Source organism: Gadus macrocephalus, chromosome 8 (assembly GCF_031168955.1).
Source record: "Gadus macrocephalus chromosome 8, ASM3116895v1".
Lineage (NCBI taxonomy): Eukaryota > Metazoa > Chordata > Actinopteri > Gadiformes > Gadidae > Gadus > Gadus macrocephalus.
Genome location: NC_082389.1, coordinates 1313374 through 1334286, shown reverse-complemented (window position 1 = coordinate 1334286; position 20913 = coordinate 1313374). Strand labels below are relative to the sequence as shown.

Below are 20913 nucleotides of genomic sequence, written 5' to 3'. Positions count from 1 at the left end.
ATGTATTAACACACACTTTAACATTTTAATCGTATCAGCGAGCAGAATGAGAACCAATTTATTGTCCTAAATGCAATATGGAATAGTGCAACATTCATTATTTATCCCTCGTCATCATTCAAATTTAGCAACACCATGCTCATATACAATGCCTTCAGATTTGTAATAAAAACATACATTTGGTTAAGTATTTGGAGCATTTACAATTGAGTGAAACTGTAAGTGTTACGATTATGTACACGTTTAATGGAAAGCTTAGAATTTCGTTGTAGCTTACGGGAAGCACAGCTGGGGGTCTTGCTTGTGAATAAGTGTGGTCAAAACATGCATTCAGAACCGACCGTCACATTTTCTATAAAGGTAAATTCCACATCATAGTAAATGATACCCTAGTGGGATAAATAAGTAAGTGCTTGGAAACATTACCCATGTACTATAAAGTACTGGTACATTCAAATACAACCAGACATTACCCATGTACTACAAGTACTGGTACATTCAAATACAACCACACATTTGTGTTAGCATGCCACTTCGCCCATCTATAGAACATTGCAAAACACAACATTTCCCAAGACCACTTAGTATTTAGTCCCTTAATAATCTCAAGATTATTGTCAAGTGTCAGTGCTAGTCTGTCATTTTTCATTGGACAGTATTCTTATGCAACAGGAACGTTCGGTTCAATATACAGCAAGATGCAATGTGAATAATCATTATAAACAAAACTAGACAAATACACATATGCTCATTTGGTCAAGAATAAACTATGTTGGGCTTTCAATGGAATCATTAGCTGCACATTTATCTATGTGAAAGTTCAATGTTTGCGGTGTGGTAATCTCATACCCAGTATTACTACTATGTTATAGCATAACTTCTGGGGGGAGACGAGATGAAACGCCCCATTCACCCAGATGTGAGCTAGTCTGGCGTCCGACTTAAGACGTTCATCTAAAGTCGGATTTGGCAGACTGTCTGGAAACATTCTAACACGTGGATACTACAGTCCTAATAAAAATTTAAGAGCGCTATTAACAGATATATACAACGGGACGTGAACCAATCGGCGGGCTCAGATGCGGTGTCTGGAGTTCAACGCCTGCCTCAAAGCGGTGGAGATGAGGTCCTTCCCTCCAATGCTTTTCAAATTAAAAGTCAAGTGCAAAACAAAAAGGTGGTTTAATTGTTAGTTGGTGAGTGTGGGTTCTCTCTGAGTGGGGAGGTGTCCCCTGGGTGGATCGGTTACACGGAGCGCGTCTCCCACTCTATCTTCTCCTCGGACTGGGACGACTCCGGCTCCTGGTGGCTGACGCTGGGCCGGACCGTCACCAGAGGACCGCCGCCGTGGATGGAGTGGAGGAAGTTCCACGTCTCCTCCGAGATCTGCCCCGAGTCGGCTCCTGAAGGGGTGAGTAGGATTAAAGACACAGGTTTACACAAACCCCCGAGGCACCAGCCCAGCTTTGATTATCCCATGACAAAAAAAAGGGACAGGCACCAGACAGGTTAATACAAGAATACAATACAAAAGCACATCGTTGGAGCTTTCACAAACAAAGCATTCATCAAAGACCAAGAATCACAATTATTTTTCAAACATGCTGTAGTACGAGTTCAGATTGAGTCCACATTATGGGTTAGGAAAACAATAACTTAAACCGTACCTTGTTTAAGCGTCAGATGGCCATTCTTGTTCATTGCAATCTTGGAGTTGTCGATTTGCCCTGGTGGATCTTCAGAAGAATAAAGAAGACAAAAACACATTTGCCATCAGTGTCAGTGATTGCGGCTCCACTATCTTGATCAATGGTAAACAACTGAAGGACCAAAAGAGAATACTTGATAAAAGCTCTCAAAGATTAATATTCATGGCGAGAGAATAAGCGATTTTGGGAATATGCAAGCCTACAAACCTGACATGGGTGAATTAAGCATGCTCTTTGAAGATTAATTCACATGAGCTTGTTGGATTTTCTTTCATGGGATTGGGTAGAATTTGTAATTTGGTAACTAATTAGATTATGAATGCAACATGAATTATTTTTATCCAAATGTATCCTCGTGGACGGAATAGAGCTACACAGTATATGGTTAACAAGATAAGTAGGAGGTGTCCGAGTATATATATTGACATCTACTTTCAAAAGGATATAAAAAAAAAAATCTATATCCAAACAAGGAGGGCCTGTTAAAGGGGTAATACATTCTGGACAACCAATCAGGGTAAAGAAGGGGCGGAGCTTGCCATGCCCCCGGTCCACTTACCATTGTCCTTTCCTTTGACAAAGCCCTCCCACTCTCGGAACCACTGCATGCTGATGCAGTATATGACCACTGGAGACTCCTCCTCCTGGAAGGCCTTGTTCAGCTGGAGAGAGCGACAGCAGGAGGGGGGGGGAGGAGGGGAGAGGGGGGGGAGAGAATGAAAAACAAGGGAGGGACATGAAGTGAGGGCAAAAAGGATTGAGAGGAGGACGGCATATGGGGGCTCTTATTGATTATATGCACTTTGAGTTCCAATTCAAGGCGCTCCTTTTCAAACAATCATGCCTCCCTCTCTCCCCCTCCCTCCCTTTCTCTCCCCCCCTCCCTCCCTCCCTCCCTCCCTCCCCCCCCCTCCCTCATGTTAGGAGGGCATCTGGTGGACAGAGTCCGTCTCCCTGCATTAATGACGAACCTCTCATCGAACGCACACCTCTCCCCTCGGCCCCCCTGCGGGGGCGAGGAGCTGAAGTCACGTTAGTCATTAACAGATATTAACAAAGGGTTCGGTAATGACTAGTTTGCTATTCATTATGGCACCTTATAATAAAGTGTTACCTTATTAAGTTCCTTATGTTCTGATTTATCCACAAAAAAAAAAGCACTAAATCCTTCTTTAGTATGACCAACACAACATTGGAAGATGTCAACATGTAAACGGCTCTTCCCTTTAGGCCAGGCCGATGTGTTGAGATGAATTGATATCACAACATCTTTATTTAACTATGGAATTGTAAAAGAAAAATAAACCTTAGCGATCTCCAGTCAGTAACGGTAACAAATCACACCCTTTGCGATTTTGCAAGTCGCGTTCTATGACGTTGCGATTTCGATTTGAATTCGATGAACCGTGCAGCCCGAGTCCACGGCGACACGCGACCCGTCGACACGCGACCCGTCGACACGCGACCCGTCGACACGCGACCCGTCGACACGCGACCCGTCGACACGCGACCCGTCGACACGCGACCCGTCGACACGCGACCCGGCGACCGCCCGCAGCGAGCAGCGGGCAGCGGGCCACCGGACGTACCCGCACAAACATGTCCCGCTCCGTCCTGCGGCGCTTCTCGAGCCTCTCGATCTCCGTCTGGCAGGTGTGGCAGACGTACAGGTGGTTGACGGCGGGCCCTCCTCCGTACCTGGGGAGGGGAGGGGGGGGGGGCAGCGGTCTCATTACCCGCTGCAGCATCGGCTCCAAACATCGGCTCAAGACACTCGATATGGGAGGATCCCTACTCTATACGTGTGCACTGGCGGGCTACCTGCTGTACAGGTGGTCCCACACGTTCTGCGGCAGCATCACCACCAGGTCGTCGATGCACGTGGCCTTGTTGGGGGGCACCCCTGGAGGACGAAAAAAGAAAATAGAAAAAAAGATGAATCCTCCAGCCAGGAGTACGCATGCACACACACACGAAACGTGAACCACCGGGATCCTGATCTGAACGCCGCTATGAGCTCGAGGCCCTCGATGGGATTCGCTAAAAGCCAAGCTCAGACGTCCAATCGGAGCCGGTGTGAACACTTCGACGTTGAGTCGTCTCCCAGACCGTGTTAACGCCTGCCAAACACTGCTGGGGCTGTCAAAGAGAGGGGGAGGGGGGTGGGGGGGAGGGGGAGGGGGGGGTGGCTGGAGGGGGAGGGGGGTGGGGGGGAGGGAGGGGGGGGAGGGAGGGGGAGGGGGGTGGTATGGGGTTGCTTGGCAGCACTGGCATTTTGGGGGGAGGACATGATTGTTGGGGAAGAGGGATAGAGATGGGGGAGATACGCTGAGGGGGGGGGCATCTTGATGCCTGCTGTAATCACCGCCGTGCGAGCAGAGGAAGTCGGTGTTGGAGATGGGCCCGGGCTCGGCGAAGGTCCTGAACTTGTTGAGCCACTGGCGGGACACGTAGAACTGCATGAGGCTGGGCTCCATCATGTTCATCAGCGCCGTCACCCGGCGCCGCTCCTTCACAGCCTCCTCGCTGCTCTTCCTGCCGCGGGACGGGACGCACACACACAATGAGGCGTCAGGACGGGGGGGCACGCACGCACACAATGAGGCGTCAGGACGCACGCACGCACACAATGAGGCGTCAGGACGCGCGCACGCACACAATGAGGCATCAGGACGGGGGGGCACGCACACACACACAAAGAGGCGTCAGGACGCACGCACGCACACAATGAGGCGTCAGGACGCACGCACGCACACAATGAGGCGTCAGGACGCACGCACGCACACAATGAGGCGTCAGCGGCAGGACACACACACACACACACACACACACACACACACACACACACACACACACACACACACACACACACACACACACACACACACACACACACACACACACACAGAGACAGAGACAGAGACAGAGTGAGGCGTCCGCGGCACCGTGCACGTAAAGACCGTTCAGAGCGTAGCACGGAGAACTCGCAGCCGAGTTCAATCCGATTCATGAGGTCGGTTGTGAACAGCAGGGGCCCTCTAATGCACAATCACTCTCCGTCTGCGGCAGAGCCGACGGGTCGGGTCGGCCGGAACAACGCTCACTTGTAGAAGAGCACGTAGGCCTCTGCGTTCTGCACGCAGGACTCGGAGACCTCCGTCACGCTCTGGTCGTCAAACTCGTACCACAGGTTGTTGAGGTCGTTCCGGCAGTACGCGATGTAGTGGCCGCCTGGGACAAGGAGAAGAGGAGGTCAGGAACGACCCCCTGCACTGACGCGGGTCAGACGGACAAACGCCCCGATTACGGGAGGGGCCGGGCCGCCTGACCGCCTCCCGTCGTGTGTGTCTGTGTGCGTGTGCGTGTACGTGTACGTGTGCGTGTGTGTCTGTGTGCGTGTGTGTGTGTGCGCGCGTGTGTCGCCGTGCCGACTCACTGCTGGCGGTGCCGTGGTGACAGATGACGGACAGCAGGTCGTACGAGGTGGTCTGCGCGGCGCTGTCCTTGCCCAGGAAGGGCTGCAGGTCCAGGCCGTCCAGGGGGAAGGACACGTGGGTGCCGATCTTGGTGGAGAACATCAGCTCGTGCCGGAAGCGCTTCAGGTGGATGCACAGGATCTGTGGCGGCAGGAGCCGACCGCGAGAGGAGGGAGGCGTCGAGGAAAACGATGAAACGATGTGAAACAGTGAAATGACCCGATGTGGGTTTTTTGTTGCAGCAACAAAACATAAAAAAAAAAAAATAATGACTCTAGAGGCTTTGCATACCTCGGGCAAACTCTGTACTTTGCAGAATTTGACTCCGTTCCGTAACCTAAATAAGGACAAGAAAAAAGGAAACGGGTACAGAGAAATGTTAAGAGTGGGTGTTCGAGATTCAGTTTCATTGTTTTTCAACCGCGATTGTGCTGGAAAAACACTCACTTCTTGCACTTTTCACAGCTGTACATGTTGTCCCCTAAAATACACAGAAACAAAGAGTCAAGTGTCTGATATAAGGTGACACTTTATTAATCCCCGGAGGAACAAGAGGAAGGAAAACTAAGCTGCTACCACGACCGGCTGTTTGGGACGGGCAGCGGCAGCCATATGGTACTCTAAAACCCATCATCTACGACGGTATTCATTAACACAAACCTCCGCTTTCTTACCTTTTAGTTCATCCCTGGCAAAGAAGGCTGCGAGACAATCCTGTAGCGTGACCACTGGACCCCAGAACCAGCTAGAGCAGAATAAAAAGCCAATAAGTACTGAGAACTCAACCCTCCAGAGCTGAATAATTGGTAAATTGGTTCCAATAAGAAAAAGTGGAAGTTTCCTGGTCAAGACACAGTGGAATTCTAAGTGCTTTCTTTGGGAGTGAATAAGCAGGCTAGCCCGGGCCTTCATCTCACTACTCTGACATTATGTTTAATCTCTTTAAGCTCCATTTAGGCAGACGAAGGGCAGGTAATGGACTCTTTCAGAAAGTGGTGTCAAAGTAGGGTAAGAAGGTAACTCATGGGTGGGAGTACGCATTATGATATGCATTTAATTACAGACAACATGGAATTAGAATGGACATTCTGAACCGTAAGCTTAATTAAACACTTTTACTATTCACCCATTCAGCAAAATGCACCGACAACATATTTAATTGTAGAAAGAAAGGTTGTCACATTGTTCCAGTGCCATGACCCATGTGTTACTGGGGTACTACTTGGCTTTGAATCATTCCACATCATTTTAAAGTGTACCATACCCTCAGCGTAAACACATTTCCATCGGGTACTTAATAATTAACGAGCCCCCACTGAGCACGATGAGCTGCACCCGTGTTCAGCAGCTCGCAATGATGGGGGACGTCAACAACAACAACAACAGCAGCAAGAACAACGACGACAACAACAACAACAACAACAACAACAACAACGACGGCGATAACAACAACGACGACGACGACAATTACAACAACAACAACAACAACAGCAACAACAACAACAACAACAACAACGACGACAACAAAAACGACGACGACGACGATAACAACAACGACGACGACGACAATTACAACAACAACAACAACAACAACAACAACAACAACGACGACAACAACAACAACAACGACGACAACAAAAACGACGACGACGATAACAACAACGACGACGACGACAATTACAACAACAACAACAACAGCAACAACAACGGCACCAAGGGCCCCAGGGGAGGCAGGTACCTCTTGATGTATTCCATGACGAAGGAGATCCAGCCTTGGGGCGCGTAGGCCTCCCCACAGGAGCCCGCCTTGACCAGAGACGTCTGGTGGGTGGACGAGTGCAGCTTGGCCAGGTCCTCCTTCCCCGGGATGGGCAGGGAGATGTCCTGGAAGTTCTCCAGGGTCACGGACACCTGCCGTGCGTGCAGAGCGACAAGAAGTTAGGAGAACGAGATCAGCCATGCTGTTCTGTTTCCATTAACACAGAGCCATGTTCCCTTCAATTGATAACCGTGTAGTTTTCAATGTCAATATAAAAGTATGTAATATTATTATGCATATTATTACTAATACTACAATATATACATCTTAGTATTTTCATGCAGCCCTTCAAATGACGATATAAAATAATCTAACTAGAATTATTCAAATTTGATCTAATTTATTCATATATTCATTCCACTCAAATCCAATCGTTGCCGTGCAGAATTCCCTGCGTTACCATGGTCAATAATACATGTACATTGCCTGGACCCATTACGGCTACACGTCGAGTTCCCCCGCCCACCCGGCCATGTAGGCGTCCATCTATTATGACCGGAGGCTACGCCCGGGCGTGACCCGAGGCGTCCTCTTCTGGAGGTCACGCTGTGACGCCAGCTCTCACCCGGTCGCAGGTGAGGCACTGCACCGCGCTGACGATGGTGCCGTCGAAGATGTCCGTCACCACGCTGCGGTACTTCTTCTGGCGCTTGTTCTTCGGGGGGTTGAAGGAAGTCACCGCTGGTGGGAAGGCAACGACGACAGAGATTCAGGGACAGTGCGTTGGAACGGGTCCGTAGCTGTCTTTACTGGATTTTTTAATTTCCTTTGAGTGTAATTGTTTTGTTGTTGACCTACATGTGTAAATGAGCCGCATGGCTCACTGACACATTTACTTTGAAGTGCAAATATTAATGTTAATGGGGCTGTACTTTTCTTGAAAAATAAATCTTAACTACACTAGTGCAGTGCCCGTTCCAAAAACGTATGAAACTGGCCCCTTGCTTGACCTCTGGTATGGCGGCTTTCTGAAGGGGCGCTCATCCACACAACTTCACACTCAACACTGCACTTCCTTCACTCCTCTGCGAAACACCCACTCAGTGTGAAGTCTTCCGGCTGAACGGTTGTCGAGATAATCAAAAGACAGACACACAGAGAGTACCTTGATTTTAGTTGGATGGAATATAAAAATGATAAAATCATCCCTTATCTTTGAAGTGCGCAATCAAACATGACTTCCATAACTATATTACTGTGGCATTGGTTGAATTGACTGCCAAGTCAAGTAAATGGTTAGGGATTTGCTATGCCTCGGTCGCAACCAATTGGCGCCAATCAGAAATTCCATGCAATATTCCCTGGTTCACCAGAGATGGCGCTATCCCCTTTGTTCGATTTATAAAACATGGTTACTCTTTAACTTCTTCAGGAAATGCTTCTGAAGGCTCTCACGGCCCACTTTGCATAATTTAACTGGCGCCTGGTACCTTTTTTGTGTGCAGAGTTGAGGTTGGGCCAGACGGAGGAGGCTTTCGGCGGGCTGCTGGAGAGTTTGGGATGGTGTCCTTCCATGGGGACGGGAGACTGTGGCCGGGTGGTGCTGGACACCTGGATGTCCTGGAAGGACTCTGCAGCCGGGAGGAGCGAACGGGTCGTACTTGAGCGTCAAGATCAAGACCATCCCGCGTATGAAGACCTCCAAAACGGCTCGGCCAACGGTGAAGCACGCAACCCATCGGACCGCTAGCTCACCTGTGTTGTTGCCTTGGACCTTGAGCGCCCCCTGGCTGCAGATGAAGGACGTGTTCTCGTTGGTGGTGGCGGCGGCGGCGGTGTCGATGTCCTTGTCCAGGTCGGCGCCCATGTCCCCGCCCCCGCTGACCCCGGAGCGGTACGCGTCGTTGATCATGTTCTTCTCCTTCTGCCACGAGCGGTTGCCCGTGACCTCGTCCCGCTCGGGGACCAGCATCTCCGCCTCGTTGGCGTTGTCGTCCGCCGCCGGCCGGTCCGCCGTGGACACGCCCACCCCGCCGCCGCCGCCGCCGCCGCCGCCGCCGCCGCCGCCGCCGCCGCCGCCCTGTGCCTCGCAGTCGGCCCGTTCGCTGCTACCGCAGGACTCGCACGACTGGAAGTCGTTCTCCGATTGGCTGCGGTTGTCGTCCTCGGGGCCGTCGTCCCCGGCGACGCCGTTGGATTGGTCGTCGCCGGGCTCCGTCTGGGTCTCCTTCAGCTCCTCGTGGAGCTGGTCCATCAGGCAGCGCAGGAACTCCTGCGAGTCCTGGACACACGCGTAGGGGAAACAGATCCACAGCCGCTTACAAACTCATTTGTGGTTTCAAATTGCTCGGAAAAAGTAAAGAAAAACGATTTGGCTCATCTTTCACAAAGCAATCATCTCCAAAAGCAAAAGAGTCCCGGCGAACGACTGTAGAATGCAACATCAGGATGGTTTTACATAATGAAAGCAGGTCTTCCAAGCTTGAGAGAGTAAATTCTCTTCCAGAACCTCGAGTGTATTCGTCTTTCACACAAATCTTTGCAGCAGTTCAATCTGACAAGGCATGACGAGTTAACAGACTGTGCTTAGCGAAATGGAACCGGGCCAAACCAGGAGTACTATCAAGGCTTTCATAAAACAGCTTTTGAATTGTTTTGCTTTCGTGTGTGTATGTGCATTCGTGCGTGCGTGCGTGCCTCAGTGGCTTTGCAGTTGCACAAGTAATTATCTTTCAGACGAATCCTCTTATCGGGACTGACTCAATCTTAAACTAAAGAATAGTTAGATACATGGATAAAAGATAACAAAGTGCATACCGGCTGGCTTCTCCTTCTCATACTAGTAATAAACATTGTACATACAATACAAATAGAGCAGACAGAAGTATTGAAAGTGCCAATGCCTAACATCACTGGCAGCTGGAGAGAAACCTGGTCAAACCTCTGCGTATCAAACAGACTCCACGCTACGAGCCGTACAAGTGATGGCCACCTTGCCCTTTCCTTTGTGCCTGCACTGCACCCACCTGCTGGGAGTACCCCCTGAACATGGGGTTGATGGACTTGATCCCTTGGAACAGATTGGTCGGGACCACATAGGAAGGCCTGCAACACAGCAACGGCAAAACTCTGAGCACAGATGGCGCAGCCAAGCGTTTCACACAGAGCGTCTCTGTGCCAAAATAGAAGACTACAGAAGGGCCAGATTACGAGAAGCTGCTAAAGGCAACATCATGTCAGCGCTGCACAAGCCCTTTGTTTATCCACTTGTCAAGAGTGAAAGATATCGATGCAATATGAGAGAGCAAGTGCGAGAGAGAGAGAGATGGAGATAGGGACTGACCTGTTCTTGTGCCAGAGGTCTGACACTAGTTTCTGGTAGCTTTTGCACAGCGCAGGCTTCTTGTCAGTCCTCACTAGGCCACCACATTCAAGGAAGAACTGTGTCAACGGCGGACTGTGCCAAACAGAAGATCAAGAGAAAGGGTTCATATGTGGCCACGAAGCATTCGTTAGTTACAGGTTTCTGTTCTCAGAAAACGCTGCAGTGTTCATGTCCATGACAGAGGAACGTCACCTTAATTCAGCGAATATTCATTCATTTTTATTTATATTTTACGACAAAGCAAAATTGCCATCCCGTTGCACGAATGAGATCAGGAATACTGAGTTTCAGATTGTGTTGAACTGCGTGAGTCGTCGTTTACGAAAAGGAATCAGGTAAAAGAAGGATCTAAATGGAATACAAATCGCAGAGCCTCACAAGCTGTCGAATGGGACAAAACTGGGCACCGAGCAAACACACACACACACACACACACACACACACACACACACACACACACACACACACACACACACACACACACACACACACACACACACACACACACACACACACACACACACACACACACACACCAGAATGCAGAAGCTCCGGAAAAATGGTCTCTTGTGACTTTGTTTCCACAGTCTCCTATTTTTAGTCTGTTTTGAATTTCATAAGAGCCAATTCTGGCACAGATCCCGTTCCCGTTTTAATCTTCTATTCAGGCTGTGCAATACACACCTGCCTTTACAAACCCTTTACCGATGCTCAACAGGTCCCTGCACATATGTTCAGTGGATGCCCTGGGTCCCTCCCGGCAAGAACAAATCAAATAAATGCACGATCAAAAACGTGCTGGCTGGGAGAGGCCCGGCCGAGAAGGAGATGAAACAGACGGCCCAGGAAGAAAGAGTTGGCTGGTTCATTTGTAACTGAAGATCCTACCGGGAGACACATTTAAACAGACCAACACAGCCCAGCTCCAATGCTGCACTGCGGATACTCCCAGTGGGGCAACATTTGAAGTGAACCCGACGGCGGCCATTTTTCCCAGTGGTAAAGCAGAAAGCGCTACAACGCAGGCTGAACTAATAAGAAATTCAAAAGGGAATCCAGAATCCATGATTGAAATAGTGTGGTAGTAGATTCAAGGGTTGAAGAGAGGCAAGAGTTATATGGAGGGAAAATAGCAATCCTAATAAGAGAACTTATAAAGCGGTCTCACCAGTTGGACAGGGCTTGCAGCGCTGCGTTCATGTAGCAGGTGTTGCCAATGTTCTTCAACCCGGTCAAACCTAAAAAAAAAAGAGCGAGGAAGAAAAAGAAAAGTCAATCCTCTTAAATCCAAACGCTAGATGGATGCACACAAGGGCTGCATGGTCCTTTTGCAGCCATGACTCAACACACTCGACCGAATGAAAGCATAATGGAAAAACCCTAAAGTGCAATATGAAAACAAATCTTCATTATTGCACTGTAGTATAGAGTGTAGTCCACCATCTTTCCTAAAGCCTCACCTTTTCTTGAATTTTAAATCACTAGTGCTACAACTGAAACACAGCACCCAGATGGAGAACAACAAACCCTCTACGACTGCTCACAAAAAGCAAGTTGATGTTAGGGCTGCTCGATTATGGAAAGAAATCATAATCGCGATTATTTTGGTCAATATTGAAATCAGGATTATTCAAACGATTATTTTTTGAGTTTGAAAACGTGATGCATTGTTTCAGCATGTCTCTCCCAAAAAAGACTTTGTAACTGAGAACTTTGAATTATCCGCCTTAAAAAAATACAGAAAAATGGTCAAAAAGAAAATGAAAATGTTAAAATCTAAAAAATACAGATATGTATCCGGCTGTTCTTTCTATAAAAAATGTAATGAAAAGAAAATAATAAAAAAAAATCGAAAACTAGATTATGTTACTTTTGTGATCGTTTGACTCTAAAATAAAAATGGCGATCAGAATATCGATGAATCGCCCAGCCCTCGTTGATGTGCGGTCAGACTGTACTCGTGTGGCGGCGACCATGACAGTGTCACTAATCAGTGTTCACCAGCGCGGGGGTCCGCTGCGGCCCTCACCTCTGGTTCGTTGCTCGTCGTCCTCCTCCGTCTCCATGTCCAGGTCGTCGCCAGCGGCGTGAGGGGAGGGCAGCCGCAGGGAGGCGGGGCTACCAGGGGCCCGACCGCCATTCTCCTGCATGCGCACACGCACACACACACACACACACACACACACAGACACACACACACACACGCACACACGCACCTCGGTCAGAAGATGTGGACGTAGATATGGTAATATCCACATGCTGTGTAATGCAAGTGTAAATGTTATCTTTATCTGACACTGACTTAGGGACAGACTGCTGTTAACAACCAACAGAAATAACCATGGCCGTTTCCACAGCGTTATAAGAGTTATACAACCGCACTACGACAAAACACACAACAGAAAAACAACCTCTCATAAATACTGATGGATGACGAGGGATCCGACGCTCAGAGAGTAAGAACTGTGCACGGTGTTGGGCTCATCAAAATAACGATCCGCAGCCCGTATTTACGCTCGATTAAAAAGGCTATAGTGGATTTTCAATTATAGATATTACCTTGATGCGTTTTTTATTATTTGCTTTTATCTTATCAATTTTCAACACTGGACGCTAAAATTCTTTCAGAACTCAGCTCTGAACGAAACAAAACATCAGTGACTATCTCTTATTAAAGATTATTATATATATATATATATATAGCTCAAGCATTTAAGCCCTCCTTGGCAGCCAGGGAGAAAGCTCCCCTAGGACAGAGGTATTGATGTGCAGCGTGGAGGCGGGCGGCGTGAGAGGCGGGTTTCTTACCGGAGTGGCCCCCTGGGGGGCCGGGAGGGTCCTGCCGTCGGCCAGGGGGGACCCGGGGCCCAGCTTGCGCTCCAGGAACACCTCCTTGCTGCAGGCGTAGCACCACACCCGCAGCGTGGTCAGGTTCACCGTCAGGTTGTGGCGCGTCTCCTGCACACCGGACAAACGCTTTAGCAACGTGCTGCTTAGGACCAACCACACCGTGGGATCTGATTTCATGGAAATGTGTTTCAGTGACATCCATGCGGCTCACTTTGGTCGGTTTAGAGGGGGTCGTTAGGGGAGATGAAAGAGAAACGCCTTTAGGAATCGGGATGGGATTTTCGGTGGCGCGGCAGTCGACAGTAATCACTGGGTTTGACTCCCAGCCAAAAAAGTTCTGGTTTTGAGCCCAAATGTCCTAATCCTCCCTTTAAGCCTCCACAAGCAAGATGCCAAATCCCATACCTGCTCCTCAATTACACGTCTTCTGCACTTCAGTTGATATGAATAAAAGCATCAGAGCTTTTATGTTTATTATTTCAAATGTGCCTTAAATCCACCTTTGGCTTGACGGCCTATCTAGCAATATTTGCATGTGTGGAGCCCATTAATGCCTATTCAAAGCATAGTGGTTTTCCTCTAGTCAAATAACCTGCCAATGCATCGATTGACCGCAACCCGACAGCGTGTCACCCGGGTTCAGACTCTGGTGCCTCAAATGACAAAAGGAGACGGGTGGGGTGGTGGGGGGGGTCGCACAAGTGCTGAACCTGGTCTTTCTGCTGTCCCACCGGGGGGTCCAGACAGACAGACGGACTGACCCACAGACGGACAGACGGGCAGGCCAGAACGGGAGCAGTGGAAGATTGTGGAAGCAGCATGACGTGCATTATTCAACAGGGTCGGCATTGTTGGCAACTCGCTCTGCCAGGCCGAGATGAGGAGAGGAGCGGGGCGGAGCTAGCTCTACCCACTCCCCCCCCTCACCCCATCTCCTTGTTTCAATCATTAATGAATGAGCTGTAAGCTGCAGCTAATGTTAACCAAAAAACGCAACATAAATGATGAAAGCCGCTGCCTCATGCTTTGTGGTTGTCTCTTCAAGCATGGGGATGTACAAAACGCAAATGCTCAGCGTTCGCAGATGACTAATCACAGGCCACTCCGAATGCGACTGAACAGCGTAGCGTTGCTCTCAGGCCCTGACCTACCCTCACAAGAGGAGAGATTAAATGCTCCATTAGACTAACAAGGGCATCACCGTCTGAGCTAAGCCCAAGGTTCTTCATCATTAAGGTAGTCCAGAGAGTCAGTAATTAAATGCTGCACAAAAGTAAATCTGGCATCGCGTCTTTTAGAAGATGAGACAGATTGCGTGTTTTCACCCCGTGCTCACAGACTGCTCCTGATTGGAGGACTCAATGAACAGCACTAAGAAGCTCTTGAATATCAGCCAAGGATATTACGAGTCATTTGGGAGTTCGTAACTTGTGTTGCTGTAAGGACATGGGCTCTCGCACAGCAGCAGGTTAACTGGGCAGATACGGCTGGGATCACTTATCAATGAGGCTTTATTCCTCTTCTTTTTAAGATGGATGGTTTGTTTTGTTTTTTTTGCAGCCGACCCGCGGATCGTTCTGAACCGAGGGGGGTGATCCATTGCACCACCAGCAACTTGGCAGTTCAAAAGAAGTCACAACATTTCCAACTCGAGGCCGCGTAGGCCTTCACACCCCACGTGTGTGGAGAAGAAAGCCAGAACGAGCACCACAACACACGCACGGGCCCCGCAGAGAGCTGTGCGGCACACACCGGCACTGGGCTGCGGTAGAGAAACGCAACGTCGACTTTTTGTGAAACGAGTTGCACAACATTTTTAAAGGTGTAACCCCGAGGAGGGAAAGACGGCCAGGCTACTCTGAAAACAGGCTCCGAGCCATGTGTTAGAGAGCAGAGAATGAGGAGGAGGGTGTGGAATACTGTGTCAATGTGCTAGCACGTCCTCCTGGAGGAGCTCCCTGGGGAGACAGAATTCATTATGGATGATCCAAGGACGGCCAATTCTGCCAAGAACCCCCAAATCCAACATTTGAACTGCTCAAACTAAACGCGTGTGTGTGTGTGTGTGTGTGTGTGTGTGTGTGTGTGTGTGTGTGTGTGTGTGTGTGTGTGTGTGTGTGTGTGTGTGTGTGTGTGTGTGTGTGTGTGTGTGTGTGTGTGTGTGTGTGTGTGTGTGTGTGTGTGTGTGTGTGTGTGTGTGTGTTGCCTGAACCACTACTATCTCTCTCTAATGGCAGAGCAGAGTCCTAAAATGATGGATATAACGCTGGAGGCTAAGAGTCCCTCTAGTGAACTCGCGAGAATTGTAATATTCCCTTGTTTTAAATCGTATGTGGAACATCTCATGCTATAGACAAAACACTACGACGAAGAACAGTTGAGTTCTTCTGCGGCCAGTAGATAAGTGGCCTTTGGCCCATCTTATCATCCCACAGCAGCACATCAACAACTTTGGCTGGGCGATTAGTTGAATTTCGATCTTGATTTTCGATTATATTCACTAATATAATCGAGTTTTCGATATTTATAATTTTTTTCTATTGAATGTTTTAAAGAGAGTGCAGCTGGAACAGCTGGATACATATCGGTACATTATTTTAGATTTGAACATTTTCTTTTGGACCACTTTGTGTATTTTTTTAAGGCAAAATTTCCTCAGTTACTAAGTGTTTTTGGGAGAGACATGCTGAATAAATACATTATGTTTACAAACTCAAAAATAATCGTTTGAATGATCGTGATTTCAATATTGACCAAAATAATCGTGATTATGATTTTTTTCCATAATCGAGCAGCCCTATCAACAACAACAACATGGCTGAAGTCCGGGAGGTCTTACCTGGGAGTGGACGGTGCTGTGGTCGGCGTGCGACTCCCCACAGCCGACATACACACAGCCGCTCTGCAGACAGAGAGAGGGGCACGCAGACAGAGAGAGGGGCTGGTATAGAACACTTCACCGCACTGTTAGCTCGCAAAGCCAACGACAGCACTGGGGTGTGAAGCCAACAGAGGACCCGAATATACACAGTATGTACCACACTGATGCCTGGTCTTTCAGCTCAACAAAATACAAATAATAAATAGAAAATAGATAGTGTGACTTACCTCCAGACACGCCCAGAGATTTGGTCCACCAACTTTGCAGTCTTGACACTGGCCCTAAAGAGATAAAACATTAGGATAAGGAAGGATCAAATTCCACAATTCCGTATTCCTTAAGTACAACAAGCTCCAATGGGCCGAATGGACATCAAGTAGCAGCAAACAGTGTGTGTTTGTTTGTGTGTGCGTGTGCGTTCTACAGAAGCGGAACCATGAGGTATAGCCACAGAAAGGCGACTCACATGGGACTTCTGAATGAGTTCCTCCTTGGTGATCTCCCCGACGCACTCCAGATGGGGGCAGTCTCCCTGTGCAGGTGGCATGGCTCACCGATCGCCCTGGAGACAACACCAGAGACACGATCAGAGGGCGTCGGTGAGGAGGACAAAGAGGCACAGAGGGAGGCTGAAGAAAAATGGCTCAATTGTTGGTACAAACTCGCGGGGAGCAAAGTTTGAGATGTACCGACCATGTGATAATCTTCATTGAATTGAATCCCAAATGAAAATGTAGAAAGATGATAAAAGAACCAAGTAAAAAATATATGATAAAGTGTAGAAACTTTAATGGATAGTTTCAGCAATACCAATCCCCTTTGCTATCCTTAATGCACAGTTACACAGGCATGCATATCGGAAAGCCATGGCTTGCACTTGACTTCACTGGAATTTTTATCAGCTAACACGTGTTGCAACGAGGAAAATTAAGAACATAGCTGACTAGCGTGACCCCCTTTTACATGTGGTGTCAACAACAGGAACTACATCCTGTACTCAAATCCGACAGGCTGAAGCCTGAGATGGGAGATAGACTTCAAAACAACCGTGTCACTGTGTTGCAGTCCCCGGAAGAACATTGCACTATAGTTAAGACATTGTAAAAAAAAAAAAGAAAACACAACGTCAGCAGGAAGGACCTGCTGAGTCACAATATGACCTGGGGCTAATATTCCATTTCTCATCGCTGTCAAAGGGGGAAATCTAAAAATAAATGCTGGCGATGGAAATCTGTCGTTTAAATCAGATGTTCCCAAGCATTTTGGTTAAACAAATATTCAGCACCCCTTAACCAGGGAATATATATACATAACATAAGTAACCACCACAAATACTACCGAAAGTACACACAAACTGCCGTACACACTCAAGGTTGATTATTTTAACTTTTATTTAATATCATCTAATGACCCTCAAAAGATGACTCGCTGTACAACCTCGAACCGAAGCCCCCCAGGGCGGGAAACCGAAGACCCCCAGCCTTGCACGCACCAGGTTCTTACTGTGAACGGAGCAGAGGGGAGGACTCTCTGTTCTGTGCCTAAACTTAGCCTCCCGCCAGCGGTAGAAGACCCAGCTCATAAAGACAAAAGCTATGATACAGAGATGAGAGGAGCCAATAGATGTGTGAGGAGGACGAGTATTGCGCCAGTAGAGCTATGGCTACCAGCAAGAGACACCGCCATCCCTGGGGAGTTGAGTCATGACTCATCATGTGGGCCCTGTTTTCAGTGAGCATCACACCGGGGGACCAAAGCAGATGTGCTGCTAAGGAGACGAGGGGCTGGCTGTTGGAGGTGTGTGAGGAGGATTAGCAGGCGAGGGCAGGGACACAACGCAATGCAGAGATTAGGGGGGTGATAATATTTCGTGCCACGAAATATCGCAACATTAAAACGTGACGAAATGCGTTGTTGAGACGAAAAAATGGTCCGCCAAATCATTTGTTTTATTTTTCATACTTTATGGACATAACATTTTCAATTAATAGACTGAGAACAACTTTTAGTTTTTTGCCATTTATGACAAGATGATTAGTCTATACCATGTAACTATAACAGATCTTGTTTACAATTTCCTAAGCCCCCCAGCCATGGCAACGCAGGCCTTGAGCCTGATCCCATCTCTCCACTGTTCCTGGAGAGCAAACATCACTGACTTAGCTGAAGACGGGTTCAGGGGAAGGCCGAATGCTGTATAGGCTGTATAGCGTCTGGATTCATTTCATTATAGAGGAAACACATTATTGGATGTCGATTGTTGGCAATCCTCATAAGTTCCGAAAAGCAATTGAAAGACTTTAGTGTACTAACATTTTACTACGAGCGATAACGTGAGCGATAACATGAGGGATAACGTGAGGGATAACAAGATCAGCTTGGGACACAAAATGACAGCGGGAACAGCCCAGGCTCCATTACAGCCAGGTCAAGTCCAGTCTTGCAGAAATCGATAAGCCTGCCTGTCCTGTTGGGTCATCTGCGTCTATTGCACAATCCTCTCACTTGTCAACTAGTTACATAGTACATTACGTCTCTATTGCACTTCAGAGCTGTAGATAAACACGGCTATTGGAGTAATCTCATCCTCAAGGCACTGAGAAATAAAGCAAAACAAAAGGCATATCTGTATGAAGACCTCCCCCACACACACACACACACACACACACACACACACACACACACACACACACACACACACACACACACACACACACACACACACACACACACACACACACACACAAAGGCTTTGGGCTATAGACAACTAACCAACAACAGTCTGACTCAGCTACAAGTGTTGAATTGTGTTTCAACCAAATATGTCGTTCCATATGCTACACATATGGCTGAGGCTTAAACATTAAAGACAAGCAAACCCATTAACCAAGAGAGGTCAATGGCTATAACAGATCATATCCTTGAAGGAGACCTTCCTTCACTCTATTGAGCTTTGACACTCAACGCCTAGGGATATATTTATTCTCGTGTCCCAATGGCATTGGACCAGCTTTGGGAAGAACAGACTCATTTTCCTTTACATACTTTAACAAAGCAGGGTTACGGTAATACTTCGGCAATTGTGCTAGACCCAGGCTCAACTTGTAAGGACACCTAATGCAGGAGACGACAGCGCATGTTCACAGTACCTCGTAACTAGGCTAACATCAGTTGCTAGCGGATGCCAGCCAAACACTGACATGTATCGTCACGTTGGTACCCAATAGCAATTGAATTCGACAGCTAGCACATTGGGTAGTACTCATACTGCCTGTGCAACTCACACGAGTGATAAAGATGAACACACAGTGCCTTTTGGAGTTGTAATTGCTACCCGTAACGAGCTGTCAGAGAGACGTCATGGACTAGCCCTGGTCAATGTCGACCGCTGCCTATGTTAGCCCATGGCTAGCGGTTTCCAGTGATCGGCCATCTAGCCATGGTAATATAAACAAGACTACGTATCTGCTGGGAATAACAAAGGGGTAACCTGGTTATCCCACTACAATTGCCCAACCTCTACGAGCTACTTTCAGCTAGCCATTGCAGGCGTTATCAGCCATAACGTTAGGTATTAGCTTGATATAACCGTGCATAGCATGGATTAGTGACTCTGCGATATAACGACCAGCAGTTGTTGCTACTACATCCGCCAAACTTGGTTATCACCGCATCCCTTACCTGCAGATATGTGAGCGATTGCTGAATTTGATCGGGGTTGATATGATTGTCCAAATGTGCCAAGACAAGCCTAAAGATGCATGTTGTAAAGAGCGACCATTCACGTCTACCGTTCGCTCTGCTGGACTTCCAGGTGACGCTCGTATTGACTCCGCCCCTTTCCGGTCTGTGACAGAAAATGTACATGTGCTGCTCGCCGGCAGATTTATTACTTCGTATTTTCTTTATTTTAACATTTAATAATTTTTAAAAATCACTATAAATCAAAAAGGAGTCTTTTATAATATACTGTAACATATGCTTTAAAATCAGTAGTCATTTAGGTTTGAGTTTTTCTTTAATTTGCTGTCTTTTAAATAAGTTTATTGCTAGGATATATTTAGGATATTCACAACCACTAACAACCTAACCCAGGGGTCTCAAACTGGCGGCCCGGGGGGATGATATTTTGTGGCCCCCTACTTGACATCAAAGTTTAGTGTTAGTGCGGACCGCGCGTTGTATTCAAACGCACATTTTTGCTGAGTAGCTTGCCACGCTTTTTTATCACTTGTGATAGGGTGACCAGATGTCTTGGTTTTGCCGGTACAGTCCCAATTTTGAGTTGCGTGTCATGAGTCCCGACCAAAGCCAAAGGACGCTAAAATGTGCCGGGCGGTTTCCACACCAACCGCTATAAAATGTCCCCTGTTGTCAGCAATTACATAGCCAACGTGATCTAATTTTAGCCCGATCATTAACTTATAGATGGGTGAGTTGTTCTCCTTTTTTGTGGAATACTTGATGGGGCCCAGCCTGACAGACACGCCCAGCGGCCCCCAGGTTAGTTGAGTTTGAGGCCCCGTCCACACGAAGCCGAAACAGGCGAAGCCGTTACGGTTTCGATCTATCCGGTTTCGCAGTATCTCCGTAAAGACGAAGCCAAGCGAAACCGGGTAGATCTGTAGAAACGCTGTAGTACACTTTCCAGGCCTATAAGGAGCGCTGCTTCTGCTACAGAAATCCTTGTTGTTGTGAGTTCTGAGACTCCGCGGGCTTAACAGTCATTGGCTAGAGGGTCGAGGGGTGGGGCGATGACGTCATGGTTTACGGTTTCAGTCGGTTTCAGGCGTCCACACGAATCCAAAACGAAACCGGGTAGATTTGAAACCACCTCCGAGGGTGGTTTCAGA

The 20913-nt window shown here is 48.0% G+C and overlaps 1 protein-coding gene across 1 annotated transcript; it reads right to left on the bottom strand.

The window, feature by feature from the left end:
• Positions 1-5: 5 nt before the first annotated feature.
• usp33 (ubiquitin specific peptidase 33) lies at positions 6-19895 on the bottom strand. The gene is made up of 24 exons (XM_060057970.1): positions 19742-19895; positions 16527-16622; positions 16288-16341; positions 16019-16081; positions 13138-13287; positions 12359-12473; positions 11498-11567; positions 10288-10401; positions 9971-10049; positions 8700-9225; positions 8435-8575; positions 7570-7685; positions 6924-7096; positions 5860-5930; positions 5633-5666; positions 5477-5522; positions 5146-5326; positions 4814-4940; positions 4075-4244; positions 3531-3612; positions 3299-3407; positions 2269-2371; positions 1668-1736; positions 6-1403 (listed from the first exon to the last, which is right to left on the bottom strand). Exons 2-24 carry the CDS (start codon positions 16605-16607, stop codon positions 1246-1248), a joined length of 2832 nt encoding a protein of 943 aa, XP_059913953.1. The 5' UTR covers positions 16608-16622; positions 19742-19895; the 3' UTR covers positions 6-1245.
• Between the last annotated feature and the right edge of the window lie 1018 nt (positions 19896-20913).

What these genes read in the sequence shown, in the direction of transcription:
- usp33 (XM_060057970.1), bottom strand. Translation starts at nt 16,607, where the DNA reads ATGCCACCTGCACAGGGAGACTGCCCCCATCTGGAGTGCGTCGGGGAG. An exon ending in CCCCCCAGGGGGCCACTCCG is followed by an intron (nt 12,474 to 13,137) that starts GTAAGAAACCCG and finishes GTGCGCATGCAG; the next exon opens with GAGAATGGCGGTCGGGCCCC. An exon ending in TGTCAAAGGAAAGGACAATG is followed by an intron (nt 1,737 to 2,268) that starts GTAAGTGGACCG and finishes ATTCTTCTGAAG; the next exon opens with ATCCACCAGGGCAAATCGAC.